General features: G+C 33.9%; 3 protein-coding genes, 2 non-coding genes and 1 pseudogene across 7 annotated transcripts; 2 read left to right on the forward strand and 4 right to left on the reverse strand.

Annotated features, from left to right (window-relative positions):
• The first annotated feature begins 2,354 nt into the window (after positions 1-2,354).
• Positions 2,355-6,819, forward strand: LOC140965002 (uncharacterized). Of its 3 annotated transcripts, none has more exons than XM_073425026.1 (12): positions 2,355-3,030; positions 3,136-3,202; positions 3,547-3,619; positions 3,869-3,952; positions 4,041-4,157; positions 4,343-4,768; positions 4,860-5,254; positions 5,481-5,580; positions 5,660-5,719; positions 5,793-5,879; positions 6,124-6,252; positions 6,375-6,819. In XM_073425026.1, the coding sequence occupies exons 2-12, from the start codon at positions 3,138-3,140 to the stop codon at positions 6,672-6,674; spliced, it is 1,836 nt and encodes a 611-aa protein (XP_073281127.1). In that variant the 5' UTR covers positions 2,355-3,030; positions 3,136-3,137; the 3' UTR covers positions 6,675-6,819. The 3 variants fall into 3 exon arrangements, with proteins under 3 accessions (XP_073281127.1, XP_073281128.1, XP_073281129.1); XM_073425027.1 differs by having other exon boundaries at positions 4,050-4,157; XM_073425028.1 differs by lacking the exons at positions 2,355-3,030; positions 3,136-3,202 and adding an exon at positions 3,228-3,324.
• A 305-nt stretch (positions 6,820-7,124) lies between these two features.
• Positions 7,125-9,012, reverse strand: LOC140964856 (CASP-like protein 5C1). Its single transcript, XM_073424819.1, has 3 exons — positions 8,586-9,012; positions 7,568-7,700; positions 7,125-7,485 (listed from the first exon to the last, which is right to left on the reverse strand). The coding sequence occupies exons 1-3, from the start codon at positions 8,714-8,716 to the stop codon at positions 7,288-7,290; spliced, it is 462 nt and encodes a 153-aa protein (XP_073280920.1). The 5' UTR covers positions 8,717-9,012; the 3' UTR covers positions 7,125-7,287.
• A 1,424-nt stretch (positions 9,013-10,436) lies between these two features.
• TRNAI-AAU (transfer RNA isoleucine (anticodon AAU)) lies at positions 10,437-10,510 on the reverse strand. Its single transcript has one exon. It is a non-coding gene; the product is annotated as a tRNA-Ile (tRNA).
• A 924-nt stretch (positions 10,511-11,434) lies between these two features.
• Positions 11,435-15,093, reverse strand: LOC140964868 (wall-associated receptor kinase-like 14). Its single transcript, XM_073424840.1, has 3 exons — positions 13,980-15,093; positions 13,322-13,381; positions 11,435-13,121 (listed from the first exon to the last, which is right to left on the reverse strand). The coding sequence occupies exons 1-3, from the start codon at positions 14,719-14,721 to the stop codon at positions 11,848-11,850; spliced, it is 2,076 nt and encodes a 691-aa protein (XP_073280941.1). The 5' UTR covers positions 14,722-15,093; the 3' UTR covers positions 11,435-11,847.
• On the reverse strand, positions 11,591-11,684 carry LOC140965324 (small nucleolar RNA SNOR75). Its single transcript, XR_012173019.1, has one exon. It is a non-coding gene; the product is annotated as a small nucleolar RNA SNOR75 (small nucleolar RNA).
• Positions 15,094-17,938: 2,845 nt separating the features above from the next.
• LOC140964500 (nuclear pore complex protein NUP58-like) lies at positions 17,939-21,540 on the forward strand (annotated as a pseudogene).
• Positions 21,541-22,781: the final 1,241 nt, after the last annotated feature.

Here is a 22,781-nt window from a genome sequence, read left to right on the forward strand (position 1 = left end):
ATCTCAAAACTAAATAAATAAATCCATGAATGTTGGTCTCCATCCATTATATAAAACAAACAATAGTATCTGGAAAAATAAAATAAAATAAAATGAAATCATATATATAATCAGATAGCGTAATCAAGTTTTGATTAGAAACGAACAGAAAAGTACTCAGAAGGGCATCTATACTAATCCAGTAATTGAGGTTTATAAATTACTAACTAATTAATGCGTTTGACATCTCAGCAAACATGGAATCAACCGCAATATACTATATATAATTGTGTAGGAATTAAACAATGTAATTAAGGATGATGATTAATTTGTTTAAATATCGTAAATCCACGCTGACATTAATTAAACGAGTTATTAATTGCATCCGTGCTGCAAAGTATGTCTGTCAGTTTGATTAAAAGATTGGGGTTGGTTTCACTTACTCCCACATCAATTATGGACTACTTATTTATTGATGTTGGGAAGAAACAATAGGAATCACTTGGTATTCAGATTCATGTAATTGTAAAATAGAAGTTTCTAGCTTGGATAAAATTTCAAATCGATCATATTGATTTTATTTAGATTAATCTGCTTGACAACGGATTTTAAATTCTCAAATGTTGTGTTTAGATGGCATGATTTGAATAAGAAGATATTTGAAATGACTTTATATTTAGAGGATTTGAAATATATCATATGACTGAAAATTAACTAGTTGATGTTTGAAATTCATTGTCAAATTATTTCTTCAAATAAATGGATCGATTTGAAATCAATCAATAAATCAAATTATCCAAATGCAAAGTTATTCGTCTAAGCAAAAAGTCAAATTTTCCTATAAATCAAAATATTTTCTTTCAAATCCATCGATTAAAACACATTCTAAAAAATATAGGATGTCGTACCCATTTTTCGATTATCAAGAATTCAAACATATTTATAATAAAATACAAAATTAGAGGTTGTTAATTAATTATTTAAAACTCAAATTCATATGAAACGACAAGTCTCAATATACGCACAAGCCTTGACTAACCCGTATATATTTTATTTGTTGATACTGAGACAAACAATAGTTTCTTGGATACTTAAAGACAACGTGGGTATCTATCTCTCCATTCCTCGATTTTCAGTATGATATATCAGTTATCGGACAAAGGGACACCCACAAAATTTCATTTACTTTGAAGCATCCATTGCTCCCTTTTGATTCCAATTGCTTTCATCCCTTTTGAGGCCAATTGCTTTCTTCTATCAACCTCAAATCAATTGTCGATTCGCCAAAGAAAAAAATATCCTATTTTTATAAGTTTTATTATTTGAATCGGCTATTTTCAATCCGATTTCTATTTGAATTGGTTATTTTCTTTAAAATTCTTGAGTGCGTTACTTTATGGACATAATTGTTAGTTGTCGAGGATTGACTGGCTCGGGGAAGAAAACTACGCGATCGCGAAAAGACAAAGTACAACATTAATATTTCCTTAGAAATCGAAAAGGATATCGCCATTTTTTTTTATATTTCCTTAGAAATCGAAAAGGATATCGCCATTTTTTTTAAAAAAAAAAAAATTTAAATAGATAAATTAATGTACGAATTACTAATTCTTTGGAAAGATAAGATTTTTCATGCAAAACATAGTAGTACATTGTTTTACTTCACTATCAAAATTAACTTCTCGAATTTAAAATCAGTATGCCAACTACCATTGAGGTTTATGTTACAAGATTTTATTTGTATGGAAATATAATTTTTTGTGTGTGTGTGTTTTAACTAAAACTCTAATATATTATGCCTCGAACTCCCCAGACCTTTTGCATTTACCTTTTTATTCACTTTTTGTTGACCGAAAAATCTCCAACTTCTAAATATTATTAACTCATAGTGACTTTTTAAGATGTAGCCTTTATAGCTTGGAATCTTTTGATCCACAAAATACATCATTATTATTAAGAGAAATATCCTTTTACTCCAAATATCATCTCATCGTCGATTTTGTTCTTCAAAAGATAAATTATTAGATACGCAATTAATGTTTTTGTTGTCATAAATCTAAATCGTGTAATGTTACACAATTTGTAGTAGAGGAGCTCTCTTGTGAGACAGTGTCACGAATTTTTATCTGTGAGACAGGTTAATCCTACCGATATTCACAATAAAAAATCATGCTCTTAGCATAAAAAGTAATATTTTTTCATGAACGACTCAAATAAGAGATCAATCTCATAAAATACGACTCGTGAGACCGTCTCACAAAAATTTTTGCATTTTGTTTGTAATATAAGATTTATGCTTCGTTAGCATTGGGGCGAAAACCAAAATAGACCTTAAATAAATTGGAGTACTTAAAATACTAAATAGAAAAACTTTGAGGATTTATTTGTAAATATAAATGGGAGCGACGATCTAATGAACCTACTGGAGTCACGATCTTATTAATTACGGTATTTCCCAGTTGGTTAAATCTGAGATGTGCACTGTTTGTTACAGCAGCACTTTATATATCTATATATATATACACACACACGTACGAAGGTAAGCAAGAACAGCCACGGATTTTCGTGACAGACACCCCTCCTCACAATTTCGTCGCTAAAGTAATTCACTCTCCATCACCCACCATACTTTTTCTTTTTCTCCTCTGATTTTGTCACCTTTTAAAGAAACTAATTGCACACACTTTGACAATAGCTTGAGATTTTCTTCATTTCTAGTAAAAGCCTATAGGCAGTGTTCACTCCTTTATAGCACCTAAAGGTTTCTCCATTGCCCATAAGCCACAGTTGAGGCAGCAGATTTTGTAGGGGTGTTGATGAAAATGGGAGCTTTTCTTTCATATGAAGTGAAAAGAGACAGAACAATTTACGAGTGCACATGATCATCTGCTGTGTTCAGAAATCGGATTGGGTTAAGGGTGAAAAATATGCAAGAACACTATTTGGGTTTTTGACCTCAAGTTGAGGTTTTCAGGACAGCCTTTGGGAATTCTTGCTTTCATTTTAAAAAACTTCAATCTTGGTATAACTTCAAAATCAGAGCTTGTGGAGGTATGCAGTTTTCGTGGCTTTATTGGCTCTTTAAGCTTTGTATATAATTTGTAAATCCCAGTGCTGTTTGTTAAAAATGTTACATTGTGCTTGAATGATTTTCAGAGATGAGTTTGGAAAGGTTTAGTGGTGGTAAATGGCCGGAGCTGGTCCGACACAAGCGTTCCAAGAGGTATATTGTTGTTTGGTGACGCTATTTTTGGGCTGGTTTTTATGAGAATGTTAAGGATGATGATTTTCTTTGAGTATTAGAGGACTTTGGAGGCATTGTATTATTTCCTTTGCCGTCCGAGAGTATTACTTTCTCTGCGTTACAATGATTTTTATCCATTTGACTCTGAGCCATTATGCTATTTCTCGGTGTTCATGGTTTAAATTGGAAAAATTAATGAAGAAATGAGCAGAGGGTAGAATGTGGGGATGCTTGTTATTTGTTTTAAACCTTGAATCCTATATTAAATTGTGTGTTATTTTTGTAAGTCAGTTAAAGCTCTGTTACTTCTGTGGCAATTGCAGCTTCCCGAGCTCCAAAGAACCAGGGCAAGATATGCAGGATCAGTCTACTGAAGCAGTTCATGGGGCTAAATTGGTATGGTTACTTTATTGTAGACTTTTGATGTTGTGATTTGAGTCGGCAGTTGTCATCTGTTTAACAGATCTATGGCATTTATCAACCTTATGATTGTTGTATGTTGCACGTGATTGTCCTGCTGCTTGTAGTCCCATTTCTTTTCTTTCTTCTATCACTTGCTGCTTTTCTGAAATTATTTTCTTCGTATTCAATTGACCTTAATATGTAGACTTTGATTAAGATGTGTTTTCTTTTTTCGGCTACCAGAATATGGGATGCTCCAATGATTGTATCCACAGGAAGAAAGGACAAACACCAAGTGCTGATACCCAATATTCTTTGAAGCAAGAGGTATGGAATAATTGATTTTCTAAGCTTTGTAAATTTCAAATCTCAAGTGTAGTAAACCTTGATCATAATACACAAATTACCACGCCAGATATTGCAGCTTGAAAAGAGATTACGTGATCAAATTACTGTCCGTGGAGCTCTTGAAAAGGCTCTAGGTTATAGGACTTCCTCCAATGATACTTCCGGCAAAATAACTGTTCCTAAGGTACCACTCTATAGCTCTTACATTTCGAACGTTGACGAGAATTTTTATCATTACTTGCTATATTCTTCCACAAACCTTACATGAACTCACCTGTTTATTTTTTTAGTTTTATGGCTTGCTTGATTTCTCTCATGACCATGCCAACAATAGTTGGCTTTGATGAAAATTGCTCAAATTAATTCCAGCCAGCCACAGAACTCATCAGAGATATTGCTATATTGGAGCTTGAAGTTGGGCATCTCGAACAGTATCTTCTTTCACTGTACAGGAAAGCATTTGATCAAAAAATACCTTCCCTGTACCCATCCAAGAAACACGGAGATTTGAAACTACCCCTATCACCACCAAGAAGAAGGCGCCTAGATTTTTCGAGATCGGATATCACGTCAGCAAGAGTTCAGTTTTCGCCTCAAACTGAAATTCCAACTGTATCCAATACAAGGAAGGAAATCAATGGTTCAACAGAAGAGAAGTTCAATGATTCAAGTGTACTACGTTCTCGTTCTTCTGTGTACCAATACTCATCTCTGGAAAACCAAAACTCACCTCCAGCAGAAGCCTTTGGGAAAGCTTTGCGGGCATGTCATTCTCAACCATTATCCATGATGGAGGTATCTCACATTTGTCCTTTATTTTCCATATTTTTAAACTTGTCAATTTTTTAGTAACTTGAATTTATTTGTTTTCTTACGGTGTGCACAGAATACTTCTTCACAAGTCATCAGTCTAGCAGAACATCTTGGAACCCGTATCTCAGATCATCTCATAGAGACACCGAACAAGCTTTCTGAACATATGGTCAAGTGCATGTCCATTATATATTGCAAACTTGCTGATCCGCCATTAACGAATCCTGGCCTATCATCTCCCACTTCATCTTTGTCCTCAGTTAGTGCATTTTCTCCGAAAGATCAATGCGACTTTTGGAGTCCAGGATTGAGAAATGATGCTTCCTTTGATGTTCGGCTGGATAATCCTTTCCACGTGGAAGGACTCAAAGATTTTAGTGGACCTTATAGCACAATGGTTGAAATAAATTGTTTACGCACTGATAGCCAGAAATTGGGTGATACTGAATGCTTGTTGCAAAATTTTCGGTGAGCATACCGCCACTATGTTGATATGTTCAGATATATCTATTTTGCATCATCTAAATTTTTACCGTCCCCATATCAAATTTGTGATATATTATGGAATGGTCATTACGTTTAGGAGGTTGTCCCACCTACTAACCAGTCTTCAAGATTTAGCCATCAAGTTCTCTTCTTGGGTGGATGCATAACATAAACTGAACAACGGATGTTAAGTTTTTACGTTTTGCAGGAGTCTTATTTCTCGATTGGAAAGTATCGATCCTCGAAAGTTGGCTCATGAGGAGAAGTTGGCATTTTGGATCAACGTACACAATGCTTTGGTGATGCATGTAAACACCTAAATAACTAAAATTCATAACAATATGAATCGTTTATCACGAGTTGACTGTACAGTTTTCATGTGAACAGGCCTTTTTGGCTTATGGTATCCCCCAAAACAATACTAAGAGGATGCTGCTACTCTTAAAGGTAATGAGACATAATTTATTTTTTGAAATAAGACCGAGTTTGAGAATTAAAATTTAACACTCTTCTTGCCTAGGCTGCCTATAATGTTGGAGGTCAAATAGTGAGTGCAGACGTCATCCAAAATTCTATCTTGTCTTGCCGAATGTCTCGTCCGGGACAGGTATGGATATATGCTCAGTGTGTTAATTTTCTAGAGTTTTATAACTTTGTGTTATTTGACTTGTGTGTAGACCGATCAATTATCTCTAGACTGCACAAACTTTAATTCATTAGCAAAAAACAATGAGAAATATGGCTAGATTTTGCACTTGATGAAGGAAAGGCATATATGTTTCAGTCATTAGTTCTTGTTCTTTTTTTACAAGTCGACCAAGAAGCTCTTATCCAATTAGTTTTGTATCCAGTGGCTCAGGTTGCTACTTTCCTCGAGAACGAAATTTAAATCGGGTGATGCACGACAAAAATATGCAATTGAACGTCCTGAGCCTCTTCTGCACTTTGCACTTTCATCTGGGAGCCATTCTGATCCTGCAGTAATAATCCGTAACCTTCTTGTTTTGTTTCTATATAAGCCTTGTTCTTGATTCTTCTTGTCTAGCCACTTCTTTCTGTACTTCTTTGATCTTTAACAAAAGGATTTTTCTTCTGTTCTCAGGTTCGTATTTACACGCCCAAGAGGGTATTTCAAGAGCTGGAAGCAGCGAAGGAAGAGTACATCCGAGCAACTTTTGGTGTCAGAAAGGATAAGAAAATCGTTCTGCCCAAGATTGTTCACTCCTTTTCAAGGGATTCAGGTCTCTGTGCTGCTGGTATAATGGAGATGATACATCATTCTTTGCCCGAGTCAATGAGGAAAAGCCTCAAGAAACGGCTGAGAAATTCTCTCGAGAACATCAAATGGGCTCCTCATGACTTTGCTTTCAGATATCTTATTACGAAAGAGCTAGTGAAGTGAATGTTATCCTTGGTTAGCATCTTGTTCCGTAAAATTGTTGTTGGTTATAATTTCTTGTTCAAATAGCGCTGATTCTGTAACATGCGTAGAAAGAAATTATTTTTTTGCTTCCCAGCATTGTATCTAAGTTCAGCAATCGTGTGAACTTATTTTTGTACATCCTATTTTGGTTCAGCCTTTTCGATTACTATACATAGCAACGGAGTGCTCTTCATTTATGATCTAAATATGTTGACATTACAGTATTTGTAAAACCGTGAAGCATCTATTATTATTATAGCTATTATTATTATGCGGTGAATGTATACTCAGCTGTATGTTTATGGACCATGAGAGCTAGGAGTAATTGGTTTAGGACTTCGAAGGCCCGTGTACTTTCACAATACAATTTTAGTTCCATGTACGGCTATTTTCCGATCAACGCATTTCATGTTCACTAGCTGGAAAAGATTGAAAAGCCCAAATAGAAGAAAAACTAAAAATAAAGCTAATTACAGGTTTCGCGGAGGCAGCTCCATCTTTAACTGTACACTTGCAACACTATAATGAATCGTTACAAAGATACAAACTAAAAAATGATCACATCCCACGTCGAGTACAAGAATTACCGAAGCTATAAGGTAGCTGGAAGAAGCCAGAGATTGAAGAGGGATGATGCCAATATCAGAAACCACGACAAGAAGGCCATGGCAGCAGAAAGTTGATATCTGGTGCATATCTTTCGGCGGCAGAACGAGCCTCCAAAAGCAAACAGGATACTCGTCACACTGGCCGTTGAACAGGATGCAGCCAACGCCAAAAACGACAGAACCTACAACATAAATTAGCCTTTATAAGAGCAAGTTATGTTGAAACAAAAAAATTACTGAATGTACATATGATTAAATTTGTACCAAATCTCCTATAACAACAATCGAAAGTATCCCTGGTTGACGGGATGCGCGTTTTATGAGAAGAGAGAAGATATCCACCGCTGCTAATGTCAAGCTCCATGGAATAACTAGAGCCATGGTGGTAACCAGGAAACTGTGAGCAGAAACAGTAACGGCATGTTATATAAAGAAGAAAATATCAAATTAAGCAGAATAAACAAAAGTATTAATACTCGGACAAGTATGCTAACTTGTCACCCCAAATTGATCCACGAAAGTTTTTTCAAATCAATTTTGCTATGCATATATTAAAAAACCCACCTTGTTCAAGCACAAGATTATCTTCGATCGGGTGGCAATTGAAGGGTCAGGTATATTAATTTTTCTTAGCTTGTGGACTTATCGTTTATCAACGAGTAGAAAGGGAATGCTAACATAATCCTTGATCTCAAACCACTTTTACGACCATCAAATCATCTAGTCTTCAAACAATAACAGATGCAAGATTATGCATCGAAACTAAATCTTCATGCGATACTTGCGGCCGATAAAGATTATCTCAAAATCGTAAATTTCTTTCAAATCTTCATCACGAATATGAAAAAGGTTCTAACCGCTCAAAAAAGAAGTCTGAAACCATAAGAAAAGCTACCTTGCCCATCCTTGAGGAAAGGGTGTGTGCATATCTTTCACCCATAGTATAGCTAAACATTCAAATGTTTCAATCTCAAATCCTGATGAATCACATCCTAGCTTCTAAATTCTGCAAGTTATCACTAGATTGACACCTAAATTACTCAAAACTTTTATCTTTGAACGCCTAACTTCATCTGATACAGACTCTTTTAAAATGTCCAGAAATCGTAACCGACAGTTATCAGCAACAAAATTGTTTTAGCATGATCAGAAAACATATTCATAATTCGATTGAGAACTCTTCGTCCTTGAAAATCAATACTGCCAATCAAAGACCAAGAAAACATTAAAAACCAGTATTGAAAAAAGAAACAAAACAAGCCATTTATATGTTTTTTTTTACCAGAAAGCAGTGTAACTGTAAAACTCGACATCAAAACACGTGAAGAGCAATGAAGCAACAGCAAAAACAGCCTGTCCCAATCTCAAAGCCAGGCTCGCACTTGTCCCCGAAGCCCCAGGCAACAAATCCATATCATCTGTACATAAATCACTCTATTATGTGGATTAATTCCTGCAGACACAATTTCTGTATGCCTGTGAATGTGATCACAGCACAGCTCCCTCACACCCATTTAATCCTTTGCTCAAGCCCATTCATCGAAAGATATATGAAAAGTGGGAAACAGAAGTGAATTCTTAAAGCCTTTCCATGGAAAATAATTAGAAGCAAGCTTTTACTTAATGGGTCGTCAAGAGTTTGTCGGAAAGGGAAAAAAAAATAGGGGTGGAGATTGGTTCAGCGAGGAAATGAGATGGTGGCAACAAGACCTTTCCTACGTCCTTTTCTCTTTGATTAATTAATCAATTCAATCGTAGTCGTCTACATTACTATCGAAGAGTGGTTTCAACGGATATTCACAATAAAAAATAATACTTTTAACATAAAAAATAGTACTTTTTCATGGATGACCCAAATAAGAGATCCGTCTCACAAATACGACCCGTGAGACCGTCTCACACAAGTTTTTGACACTATCGAATTGAATCAAATAATGAAATATACGTCACATTACTACACGATTTACATAATCTATATCATACTAATAACAGTTATATAGAAAGATTTTACATATAAGATTTGTTGTAAGAGTATGTGAAGAAAAATGAATAGTTTTTTTATTACCATTTTTGCTCCTTGAATATGTGACTCTATGAACATATTTATTTATAATTACATTGGTGTAACGAGGTTGGACCAAAAAGTTAAGAAGTTAGTATTAAAACAAAAACTCATGTGAGACGTTCTCACGGGTCGTTTTTTGTGATACGAATATCTTATTTGGATCATTCATGAAAAAGTATTAATTTTTATGCTAAGGATATTACTTTTTATTGTGAATATCGGAAGGGTTGGCTCGTCTCACATAATAAGATTCGTGAGATCGTCCCACAAAAAACGTACTCATTTAATCGTGTAATAAATACATACGAAAGGCTTTTTTGGGTTACTTCATACTATCTCTCGGACAGATTATACATAGAAAAAAAACACCTAGGATTGTCATCTTTCATTTTTGTTGATGAGTTTTTTAAAAAGAAATATTTTTGTCGATACTGGTAGAGTAAATTAATATAATATTTTTTTAAAAAGAAGTTGACTATTGGCAAGATTCCTATAATAATGAGCGGTTGGGGGTTGAGTTGAAGTCCCACCATCCATATATCCATCCATTGCTTTTCTATAAACTCCAAAACACTAAAAATATATACATTTCAACAGCTAAATTATGCCTTCAGTGTACCTTAAGTTTACAAGAATATGATCTACTTTCTTTCGTTGAAAATAGAATGTATATTAACAATTCTATACTTTTTTAAAAAAAAATTAAATACTTTTCAGTAAGAAAATTTAAATATTATACTTATTAATCTATTATATTATAAATGTAAGATGCTTTTGTATCGTTTTTTTAATAACATTTGATTTGATAATTATTCTACATCAGTCGTTTATTACAATATAGTAAACTTATTATATAAGTAATATTATGTAAATATTCTTAAATATATGTTATTTATAACGTCAAAAAAATATATGTTATTTATCCATTCAGTTGCATATAAGAACTTAGCTCCAGTTTTATATGCGACTAATATTAAAAAATTAAAATAAAAAATTAAAATTTGATATATATTATAATGACTTTCCATTCGCAGGATCGGCAGAAGGGGAGAAAAAAACTGATGAAAATGGCCCATGCAGGTCTCGAACCTGCGACCTTCGCGTTATTAGCACGACGCTCTAACCAACTGAGCTAATGGGCCTTGATACTCGTGAAGTCGATTGTATATATTAAATTTATAAATACATAATATGCAAACAGTCCCCAACTTTTGGAGAGTGTACGGTGGGGATTTGTAAAAATGTTTTTATAGACTAATGGGGTAATTGCATCACATTTCTGAGAGAAGTTGGTGCAATTAGCCGAATTTTAGAGACACACGTCCACATTATATACTGCTAATAAAAAATGCACACATATTACATGTGTTATTATTATTTTTAATTTGATCAAATAATATTAAACAATTAACACGAAATTATTTTCGATTTAGAAGAGTTGTTCGAGTTAAAAGGGAAGTTTTATTAAGATTTTTTCTATGTAAAATATGAAATGACTTGAAGAGATTTTTAGTAAGGTGAGAAGCGTAATTATATAATTAAATATTTTGGTATCTTACGATGTAGTTACACACTTAATAATATAATATAATATAATATAATTTAATATAGATGGATGGCTACTGGATCTCAATTTTTTTAAAAAAATAGGCTCTCTCAATGTTACTTCTTCATCAGTTACAGCTGAGGAACACATACAAAATTTGATTTACATCCTACCTTCACCTCTTTGCTTCTTATTTATTTTTCAGGGTAGTTGCATCGACACTTTTTTTAAAACAAAAAAACACTATGTGTGAAATTAATATTCAGAAGAAATTACTGTGTCTGAATTTATATAACATAAAGATGAAAGTTATTTGATTTTAAAAAAATAAGAATGTTTAGTCTTTTAATATTTATTAGCTGTCTTTTTCGAATTCAAAATATAATATTTCCGTTTTTCTTAATGCTTAAGAGGTCGAAAAATAAAATATGCAAAAACAAAACGATAAGTAGCATAATAATAACATTTTTACTTTTTGAGAAGATTTTGAGCAATACTCAAAAATAAGCAAAACTCTGGACGACTAAATGAAAAGTGTGGACAAATCTTGATGGTATTAATTATAGGGAGCACTCAGAATGAGTAGGAGGTTAAAATAAACTCAATCAACCAAAATTCCCCAGCTAATTAATTATTCAAAAAAAAATTATCAAAATCTAAACAAATGAAGATCGAGTGCTGTGGGAAAGACAAATGCCTCGTTTCGTCGTCACATTTTTGACGAATGGATTTCGATCGGACTCGTCATCGTAATTTGTTCATCACCAAGAACCACCCATGAATCACCCAACCATGCCATAAAGGTTTGCTAGTTCATTAACCGGAACCCTGAACTTCATTTTCTTCGAATTACGAGTACCAAGTAAAATAGCTGGTTCAAGAAATTGAACAAAGCTTCCCTTTTCGGTATTTACGAACCAAATATATATTCAGTCACCGAATCATATTAGCCAATAAGCTGCTAGCCGATGGTGAGCTCTGCTCACTCGGCCAAGGATCCTGCACAGAAACTGGTGAACAATCCTCCACATCATGTTCTGCTGTTCTCGATGGAACAATCACCCTACTGCTTTTCGCCCCGGATTTCTTAAAAGCCATATCTTTCAAGGATTTCTCACCCGCATGATACGGTGACGAACAAGAAGAGGCGATAGATGATCCCGGGTAAATGGTCTCGTCCAACGGTCCCCAACTGCTGCGCTTAATCTGTTCCAACTCTTGTGCCACTTCCATCATCGAGGGTCTCATGTCCCGATGAAAAGAAAGACATCGAAAAGCCATTTCGCACATCTTGTGTATTGATGAGAGCGTCCAAGCATCTCTGTTTGGCTCCAAATATGGGTCGATTATCTCATCAACACGACCTTTTCCGATCCTGTCGATTGCGAGTGTAGCCAGATTAATGTCGCTGTGAGGTCGAGAGAAGTCTACTACCTTCATTGCTGAGATCATCTCGACAAGAACGACCCCAAAGCTGTAGACGTCGCTTTTGTCCGAAAGATGGAAGTTCTGATGATACTGAGGATCCACATAGCCAGGAGTCCCTTGTGGAGCTGTTGAAATGTGGGAATCGTCTGTCATGCCAAATCTTGAAAGACCGAAGTCAGCTACTTTCGAGTTGAAATTCGAATCTAATAATATGTTACTCGACTTGATGTCCCTATGATATATTGGAGGATTCATGGCAGAGTGAAGATAGGAAATGGCGCGAGCCGTTTCAGCAGCAATGGTTAGCCGAATCGTCCATGGGAGAACTGCACCTCTCTCTCGTCTCAGATGCTCGGAAAGGGTACCGTTTTGCATGAACTCGTAAACAAGAATATGCTCACCATTCTCAATGCAACATCCTAGGAGACGGACTAGATTTGGATGGCTAACAGAGGATAAAAGTTTGATTTCATTCATCACTTGTTCGACACTGTCATGATCTCGACTTCTTAATTTCTTGATCGCTACCCACTCATCATTGTGGAGTTTCCCTGCGTAAACTGTGCCATATGCGCCTGTCCCAAGCTGTTGTCTTTCGGAAAAGCCATTTGTGGCTCTTTCAATATCCTTGTATGGATATAGTGGCACACTGGAGTTGCCTGCTGCTTCAGAAATTAAATGCCTAGCAGTCAAGATGCTCTTCAGAGAAGCAGAACGTTTCTTTATGCAGAGGAGGACAAGAGCCAGAGTGACCACCGAAAAGCCTCCAATGAGAATCCCTACGAACAGAAACAAACGAAGAAATATTTACCAGCAAACTATGGGATGACTCAAAGATTTGGCTAAGTAACTCAGATGGAACAATCAGATATTATCGGTTAAAAATACTGAATTCCAAGCTCCTAACGCCTGCAAGCGATATCTTTTTAAAAATATACACAGGAAATTAGTGCAATCAAGGTTGAGACGCGTCATATACCTCCCAGAAGAATGGCCACTATCCTTTTTCCACGGGTCAATGAAGAAGTGTAGACGAGAACTGATATTTGAAAATCAACAGAGAAGCAGTTAGGAAGACGAAAACGAACTCAAATGAATACTATAATCAACAAGTCTCCTCCTCCTACTTTATTATTATTATTATTATTATTATTATTATTATTATTATTGTTGTTGTTATTATTACTTTTATTTAAGCAATCGACTTAATTAATAAATCACGCGTCATTCTTCCCAAATTCTACGTTGTAAAATATAAAATTCAAAGAAATGAAGCTGCGCAGATAATGTTTACCGATTCAAAGGCTAACATAGAATACATGATATGACCGAGTCTACGATTGATGATGAAAACAGATCGTTTGGACTCTTCCACTTTCCACATATCCAATTATTAATAGATGACAGTTTGTATTATTAAAAATATAAATATTCATATTTTTTTTGAAAGTATATCTACAATGATACTCAGAAGTTTGATTGATAAATAAATAAATTTAATTTGCTTTGCTCCAGGTCTGTCCAATATCATTTGACAAATCAAAGCTCTTTCTCAAAGTCGACACATATTTTACGCTAGCAATAATATTTTCCAAGATAAAGAATCAAAAAAATTAAATGGAAGTAATTGGACTAACCTTTCCGACAACCTTCACCATCGGCGAAACCGTCTCCGGCGAAGCCCTCGTTACACTTACAACGGAACCCTTTCCGCACCCCTCCTTGTATGATCCCCGTGCAATTCGCGTTTGCGTCACAATTACAATCCCCAACAACCCACCACCCCAACTGAGCCGTCTGAAACTCCAGAGTAACGGTGGAGCTCCCTCCCACGCCGCCGGAATTCCAATCCGTGTCCACCGTTATCGAAGAATGTAAAAATCTGCAGTTCCTTCTCAACACCTTTTCATAATCCAGAAACTCTGTCTCGTCATCAATATCCTGCGAATAACATGTTACATTAAAATTGCATTCCTGGCCACCGATTTCTGACTTAATCAATCTACTTGGAATCACGCAATCGTTGAGGCTCGAGCTGCAGTTTTTCAGCAGAAGGTCGTTTCGCCATGTCGGTGCGTAGTTTTCGCCGAAGAGCACTTCCAGTTCTTCAATTGGACGGTCACATTTCGCCGGAATACTTATCAGAATGTGATCGGCCGTCAAATTCTGGACCAAAAAGTTGCCGATTGTAACGTTTGCCGAGTTTCGATTGCATTTTAACTTGATTTCACAACCATCGGAGAACCCGAATGGATATTGCACGGCTTGGTTTCCGCAAGACCGCTTACATCCTATTGAATCGTTATTCTGAGCAAAAGACGGCAGGATGAAAACAGATAAAAATAAACAAATAATTCTTTGGTAAAAACGAAAAATCATATTTGAGCGAAAGGGATCATCAATCAGTGGCTCGGCGCAAGAAAACTAAGAAGACCCAAATGGAGACGGATTGACTTGTGATGACCAAATCTATGCACGGAATAAAGTTATGAGCAGATTCGGAAGAAATTAAATACTCTCCAATGTTTCGTAACTACTCAATCTTTTTCCTGGAACTTCTCAAAGCAAAGTTCCAATGGTTTGTATTTATTCTCCGTGGCCAGCTGCAATATTTTGGATTCTTGAAAAGTGAGGAAATTTCAAGTATTTGATGCAAGATAGACTGAGAGGATGAAGAAGAGGAAGTATGAGGTAAAACAGAGGGAGTGCACTTGCGCAAGTATTCCAGGAAGTTTCGTTTCTCGGCAACAGAGTTTCAACACTTTACGCACGAAGTTTGGACATAGATATTAAATTCAATTTTAATTTTAAAAAATTAACAATAAAATATGATACACTCGTGTCAACATGATGTACATGTAAGAATAATTATAATTCCATCTGTGATTTATTTTTAAAATATTTTAGACTATATCAATTTACTCTCTCTAAAATTAAAATAACATATATCTTTAAAAAAAATTATGTAAATCTGAACATATTAGATGGAGTGGTTGCTATAAATACCTCTCTGTTTTGATAATCTAGTATAGCATACAAAATATGGACGCAAAATATATGTAAAATTCAACTATTTACATTGTATATTGCATTTGAGCTTATCGAATCCTCCCTAATTTGTATGATATCCTTCGCCTTCGCACCTGTAAAGCTAGAGTCGATTTAAAAAAAAAAAAACGTTTGATATGGTGTGGAACAAATAATCCCCCATGGCCTTTAAATTTCACTTTTTCTTTGGTTAAATTTCGAGTTTTCATGTTTAGTCACATTAATCACGTTTGATAATTCCTTTAAAAAATTTGGGATTTCTATGTTTTTCCAATTTCTCGTCATCATCTATGTTTTTACACTATATTATAATATTAATGGTATCCCGATAAATTTGAGAGCTATCGGTATAGTAACATAGTCAATATGATAAGAGTGTATTTGTTATAGAGATTTATTGATTTTTTTTAACTAATATTTTTGTGTAGTTGACATATTTCTAGAGATTTTTGTAAAATTTCACATATTTTTTAAATATTTTCACAAAATCTTGTAAATTTATTTTGTATGATATTTATTGTCATTAGTAGATTTTTTCATAAAAACTTATGAATTTTATAATTTTTAATTGTGATTTTCAAATTTTTTTTGAACTAACAGTTGAGCTTAAATAAATTTTATTTGTTTCAAATATTTTTATATATCAAAATAAATATTTTTACTTATTAATTTAATTTCGAAAGACAATAAATAAGTCGGTACTAAATTTATTGTAATTAAATTTCAATTATTCAAATCAATTCAACATGTTTAATCAAACACGGATTTTGAATTATAATCAAAATTAAGATATACATTAACTAAAATTATATAAAATAAACGTAAATGTTATATAATGATTAACTAAATAAATTAAATTTATTTATTACAAATAATAATAATTATTTTTAATTTACAAGTTAATAAAATATTATAATGTTTATTATTATATACCGTAATAAATTTTTATTAAATTTTTTAATAAATATAATTTTAAATTTTATTAAGTTTTGTAAATTTGAGAAGTAAAATGAATGACATTAATAATTTCGATTTTAAATAATTATTAATAATAAAAAATATATTTTTAAAAAGTTCATATAAAAACATACGGAAGATAAAAATATGAAATTAGTAATTTTATCGATATTATTTTTAATAAAAATAGAAGTGAATATGTGAGTTTGAGATATTTCTCAATCAAATCTCCGTCTAAATCTTTAGGTTCATTGGAATACATTTTTACATTTTATTGTTCTTCCTTAAATTTTAATTCTTATACTTAATAGAATTTCGTCGATTCATTAAAATTTTGTTGGCATTTTGAATACCTCTAAATTTTTGTAAATTTTTAAAAGTCAAGTTTCAATATCATATGACTTTTTAAAACTTTACAAAAGTTTACATCGAATATTACTAAAGTTTTATAAAATATAAAAAAGTGTAGATTGAATACCGGTAGACTTTTAAACTCCATAAATTCATTAAAATCTATAACCAATACATCCTCTTAAGATTGCGCTTTGATTGATGAATTTGATTTAGAGAAAATTATTTAATATGGGAAAATATTCGAGGGATGTGTTTTAAATGACACATATCATACGTATTAGAAAATCTATTAAAAATTTTTGCATGACTTGATATGAAAGTGAATTTGAAATTCTTTTATTTTGTACATTCAAACAAATCAAAAAATCTGAAATTAAATCATCATTTTGAATCATCAACTCAAACACAACATTATTGACTATTAAAAGGTAAGTATGAATATATTAGTCCATTTTTTTTGCTACACTAATTAATATTATCTTTCCGTTTTTACCAAAATAAAATATTTTTAATTCAAGAATAAACAAAATAAGACCCACGAGAGTTGGGGAGGTATCTAACAAAGTAGAGAAATGCGTAGAATTAGTTAATATTACGTTAATATTTAATTTTAAAAGAGTGAAATTATTCACAAAACAACATCGTATTTATCCAACTCGCCAATGCTTTTGTTCCAAATAAGGCTGTGGAATTTCATACAAACTTTTTGTGAGATATTTTTAAGATTCAATTTTATAAAATATATACATAATTCTAATTCGATTTGATTCATAAAAAAATATTATTTATCATATTAAAAATATTATTTTTCATTTTTAAATATAAATCTGATTCATCTATATATTCAGAAAACCATATCACAATAATCTATTTCACGAATTTTGGACATGTGAATTAATTGACTATTCAAAGGTGAAAACTTGCTCTGACTTTATAATTATCAATATTTTATATATTTTTCATCACAATTAAATATAATTTATTCTTCATCCGTAAATAGTTTTATCAATCAATGTTGTGTTTCTAGATCGGAAAAATTAAATTTAAATAGAGATATTTGATGAATGATTGATTTCTTTGCAAAAATTACCGAAATCAAAATTAATGACGAACCATTTTTTTTAAAATATGAAATCGAAACGATTTCATAATTTGTTTTCCTAACAATAATTTTTTAGTTTATTGGTTTATTCATTATTAATAATTTTTTTAGATATTTTTGATAATTTTGTNACAATTTAGGCTTCTAAAGTGAAATTTAGGGTTCTTATTAGAAGCTTGATCTGCAGCCAAGTTCTTCCGAATTCCATCAGTTGATCTGTCCGGCGAACACTTACAAAAAGCTTCGAGTTTCGGCTGTTGGAATTGTGAGTTTTCTTAGAAAATGGCATTCTCATTCACTCCACAGCAGCAGCAGCAATCCCCTTTCCAATCTCCTTTCAACCAATCCAATCCTTTCCGACAGACTACCCCATCGCAACCGCAACAGCAGCCTCAATCTCCGTTCCAGTTCCAACTCCAACAGCCACAATCGCAGCCGCAGGTCCAACAACCGCAGCCTCAGCAACCTCAGACACAGCAGCAGCTTTATCTTCTCACTAATGATAAAGCTCCTGCAACTTACAGTACCAAATGGGCGGAGCTTCATCCCGACTCTCAAAAAGTTCTCCATCAAATCGAGTAAATTTCTGCGATTTGAGGAGTATTTTTCCGGTTTTTTGAAAAAAAAATTTCTGGTGATTCCAATTGGGTTTTTCTGGGATGCAGGGAGAGAATATTTGGGTACAGAGATGAGAGTCATCGATTGGATCAGTGTAGCCGGCTCTATGATTCATCTGTTTCCAACAACGGGTTTGAGAACGATGCCAGCTCTATCATGCAGGTTTTATTCTCCCTCCCCCCCCCCCTCCTCTCTCTCTCTCTCTTCCCCCTCTCTGTCACATTCAATATGATATTTTGTGGGTTTTTGTGGTGCATTACTCTTTGACTTATTTTGATAATTTCTCCTTGGATATTTGGAGGGATGTACTAAAACTAGCAGAGCTTAAAATTGGTAAAATAATTTTTATATGAGGTCTAATTTGTTTGGTTGCCTCCTGTTACTTGGCTGTACCATTTTTGGGAAGTTCAACCTCATTGTGCTTGTATTGGACATTTGTGGCCGGAAACAAATTTGCTTTTGTTTTTCGTGCATCATAAATAAATCTCTTTTATGTAATCAATGTTGATTTATTTATAATACAACAGTTTTGGTTTATCATGAAAATGAATCTGTTCCTGTGCATCCACAAGAAAAACTTGTTTGGCATTTTTTTTTACTTTAACAGGTTTGTTTGACATATTTTACTTTAGCAGGAACTTGGTGGTATTAGTGTAGCTATAGATAGGCAGAGGGCAATTTTACAAGAGCTAATGACTGTTGTCAAAGATATGCTACGAAACACAGAAGGGGCTGTCCGTTCCTTTATGATGTCACAGCCCAGATTTATTCACCAAAATAAAGCGGCTGCAACGAGTGCTTCTGCACCATCCCAACCTTTAGGAGCCGTGACCGCTCAAACTTCAAGTGGTCAACCTGCGGCTAATAATTTACTGCCAGTACTTGATTTCTACAGTGGTGTCCCGAAGAAGCCATCTCCCTTCTTGTGCCAACTGTTTCCAGATTTGAGAAGTATCTTTCAGAGTGTCGTCAATGGATCGAAGAGTTGGAGCAGCTACTTTTTTTAGATGAAAAGAACTCTTCCAATCCAAGTTCTTCGCTGTTACAATCCCTGCCTAAAGTCATGGCAAATGTACATGACTATTTTGTTCATGTTGCAGCAAAGGTAATGATGAGGTGCCTTCCTTGTGTTGTTTTCTATGTTAAATTTTTTACATTATTTGTATTTCTCTTATATTTATCCTACATTTTGGACTTCATAAATAATTAGAATTTACGATTGTTTCAAATTACGAATCTTTCTTCTTAGTTTTAAAATTACAATATTTGTATTTTTCTCTATAATTCTCTGTTATATTTATATGGATTTTTTTATGCTCGCGTGTCTTTTATTTTTCCTTTGGTGAATTATTTCCAATGACTTGCTTTTGTTAATGATTGTGTAGGTGGAAAGTATTCATCAATACATTGAATCCATGAAAACCGCATATCTTGCTGACAAGCGTCGTCGAGGGGATGGGGATAATCCATTTCTTGAGGCTAATCGACGGGAAACAGCTAAACAGGAGGCCGCCTCTCGAAGGATACACCCAACTCTTCACTTAACTGCAGTTTCAAATCCAACAGCTCAAGCTACTGGACCATTTAACAGCTCAGCAGCACCTGTCTCCTCAATGACAACTAATGCTCCTGCTGCTGTATCTGCTTCTAGTGGAAGTGGATCCTCACTCTTTTCTACTCCATCAATTGCCACATCATCTCCTTCTCTATTCTCCACTCCTTCAACTGCTGCTCCAGTTTTGTCTTTGTTAGGAACCACAGCTTCCCCTCAGGCATCACCATTTAGTTCCTTATCTGCGGCATCCTCAGCATTTGCCATTTCCACTCCCTTGTTTAGTTCAACCCCAGCTTCTGGATTCTCAACCTTTTCAACACCTTTCGCTACAGGTTACTTTAATTTATTGGATTAATCGCAACGTGTTCTTCTATTGTTATCAAGATTCAAGGTGACTAAGAACTCCTAGCATCGAAAAGGATGACAGGTTTTTGTGCAAACACTTATGCCAACAAATGGTGACCTTTTTCTCTCCGCCCTGCCCCCCTAAATACCAACCTTGGTCTTCTATCATTAATGGAATATTCATCACTAGGGCTCCACCCAATCTGTTGTTATTATCAGTCTGAAAATTGGTGTCAACTAGTAATGACAATGTACAATTGTGACCACTTTTATAAGAAGCCGCTTGCTATTCTCTGAAAGATGCCCCACTTATAAAGACACAAAAAGCTCGTTAATTTACTAATCCAGATGATTGAGTAATTATTCTTGTGATATTAAATTTTCAATGGATATTTTTTTTTCAAGCAGGTGCCGCAACTGGATCAGGAGCCAGCTTTGGGACTTTATCCGTGAGTAATATGATATTTTTTAGTTCGTCCTGTTTGCCTATAATTCACCTTTTGATCTGCCCAAGTTTTGACCATACCTTCCAAAATAATACAAAAAATCTGATTTGTTGATTCGTATAATTTTCTTCTAATTATTAAGAGTTGTCTGCCCAATGATGTGAGACTTCTGAAGTAGCAAACGTTTACTATTTAGATCACATCAGAGAGAGATTGCTCATAGTCATGGGTAGCACTTTCTTCCTATTAGCCACAGACCACAAATTTTCACTTCGATATTTTCCAGCAGCTAAAGTGAAGTTTTGTTTTATTTTATCATCTTTGGAACTACAAATTTGTGACCAGTGCATGTTTTTTATTGCCTTGATTACAAAAATGCAAGGTTTAGCTGCATATCGATAGATTCATTTTCTCTGATATGTGTACATCTGTTCGCGTTGACTTTCTTATCATTCATTTATGGTTCCCTCTCTTGTTGCACAGAAGGCGAGAGCAAAAAGTCGGGCTGGCCGTCGCTAATCAGCGAGAATGCATCTCACATTCTCTTCTCAGCTCGATTCTTTTCCATCGGAATGCAGCAGGCTTTCCTATGCTTGTTTGATGTTGTCACTTGAATCAACTCAGGTAATTCCTCGCCAACAATTGATGTTGAGAATTTACACCTCTGAATTTATACTCGAATCCCAGATGCTCGAACACAAGTGCATTTTGTATTTCTTGTATATTGCCTTTAATATTCTTGTTTTCGACCGAATTTCAACCCTCTAAAAATCCTTTGTGACAGTGTTTGATGGCATATTTGATGTTTTAAGGCGCAGATGAGACGATTACATTACAACGAGACGTCCAGTTGGTAAATAATTTGTAAATAATTTTATCTGCCTCGATTGCAAATTACCTTCAAATTCATCTTTTTGTTTGATTTCAATTATTGTTGCTATATCAAATAAAATTTTCACGGACTCTGATTAAAATATTTACAACGGATGGGCTGAACTATTCACGTCGATTGAAAGAATACCTAATTTGAAAGCCAAATCAATTAGTTTGTTATATTTAAAGATGGTGGTATCAGTCAATCTTAATGGCATCACGAACAAATTCGTTGTCGAATTGGATCAAAGATAATGTGTTGGGCAAAAATTTGTGTGAGACGGTCTCACTGATCATATTTTGTGAGACATATCTCTTATTTGAGTCATTCAAGAAATATCATTATTTTTTATGCTAAAAACATTATTTTTTATTGTGGACATCGTTAGGGTTGACTTGTTTCACAGATAAAGATTCGTAAGATCGTTTCACAATAGACTTACTCAATTTGTTGAATAACCTTTGATATTTTTACATGTAATGAACTCGTGTAGGATCTTCGAAATGAACAATAAAGAGTTTTAATATCATGCTAAACGTTCACGCGTGACATTGATTTATTTAATAGGTTGTACAATTATTTACAAATAATTCACGCGCCTGGATCATTTATTTGAATTGATTTATTTAATAGGTTGTACAATTATTTACAAATAATTCACGCGCCTGGATCATTTATTTGAATTGATTTATTTAATAGTTTGTACAATTATTTACAAATAATTCAGGCCCCTGGATCATTTATTTGAATCAACGTAAACCATAAATGTTCATAAAAGTGTACCTACCAATTTCGATGAATCAATAATTTATTCTGCATCAAGTGTCATTAGTTAACCTTTTTTTTTTTAAAACGATGGGACCAAAGTTCTTACTATATATCTATTCTATTTTATTAAAAATAACGTTGGAAAAAAAGTGACGTTGGAAAAAAAAATCGGTGCTCTTCTTAAATGATTGTTATCATGTCAGCTCTAGTGAGTCTCATATATATACGTGTATATGTAATATCATAGATTCCTTTAGTAGCGAGTCCCGTTTATATATATATATTAACGGGACTCACTAGGGCTGCATATACTAAAATAATGTATGATATTACATATACACGTAGTAGGAGAATATAAGAGAAATATATATA

The sequence above is a fragment of the Primulina huaijiensis genome, chromosome 18 (genome assembly GCF_012295235.1).
Source record: "Primulina huaijiensis isolate GDHJ02 chromosome 18, ASM1229523v2, whole genome shotgun sequence".
NCBI lineage: Eukaryota > Viridiplantae > Streptophyta > Magnoliopsida > Lamiales > Gesneriaceae > Primulina > Primulina huaijiensis.

Coding starts and splice junctions, on each gene's coding strand:
- LOC140965002 (XM_073425026.1), top strand. CDS start 3,138: ATGAGTTTGGAAAGGTTTAGTGGTGGTAAATGGCCGGAGCTGGTCCGA. Junction 4,158..4,342: donor GCAAAATAACTGTTCCTAAG/GTACCACTCTAT, acceptor AATTAATTCCAG/CCAGCCACAGAACTCATCAG. Junction 6,253..6,374: donor GGAGCCATTCTGATCCTGCA/GTAATAATCCGT, acceptor TTCTGTTCTCAG/GTTCGTATTTACACGCCCAA.
- LOC140964856 (XM_073424819.1), bottom strand. CDS start 8,716: ATGGATTTGTTGCCTGGGGCTTCGGGGACAAGTGCGAGCCTGGCTTTG. Junction 7,701..8,585: donor TACAGTTACACTGCTTTCTG/GTAAAAAAAAAC, acceptor TTCTGCTCACAG/TTTCCTGGTTACCACCATGG. Junction 7,486..7,567: donor TTGTTGTTATAGGAGATTTG/GTACAAATTTAA, acceptor TTTATGTTGTAG/GTTCTGTCGTTTTTGGCGTT.
- LOC140964868 (XM_073424840.1), bottom strand. CDS start 14,721: ATGATTTTTCGTTTTTACCAAAGAATTATTTGTTTATTTTTATCTGTT. Junction 13,382..13,979: donor TGGTGAAGGTTGTCGGAAAG/GTTAGTCCAATT, acceptor TTCAAATATCAG/TTCTCGTCTACACTTCTTCA. Junction 13,122..13,321: donor AGTGGCCATTCTTCTGGGAG/GTATATGACGCG, acceptor TTCTGTTCGTAG/GGATTCTCATTGGAGGCTTT.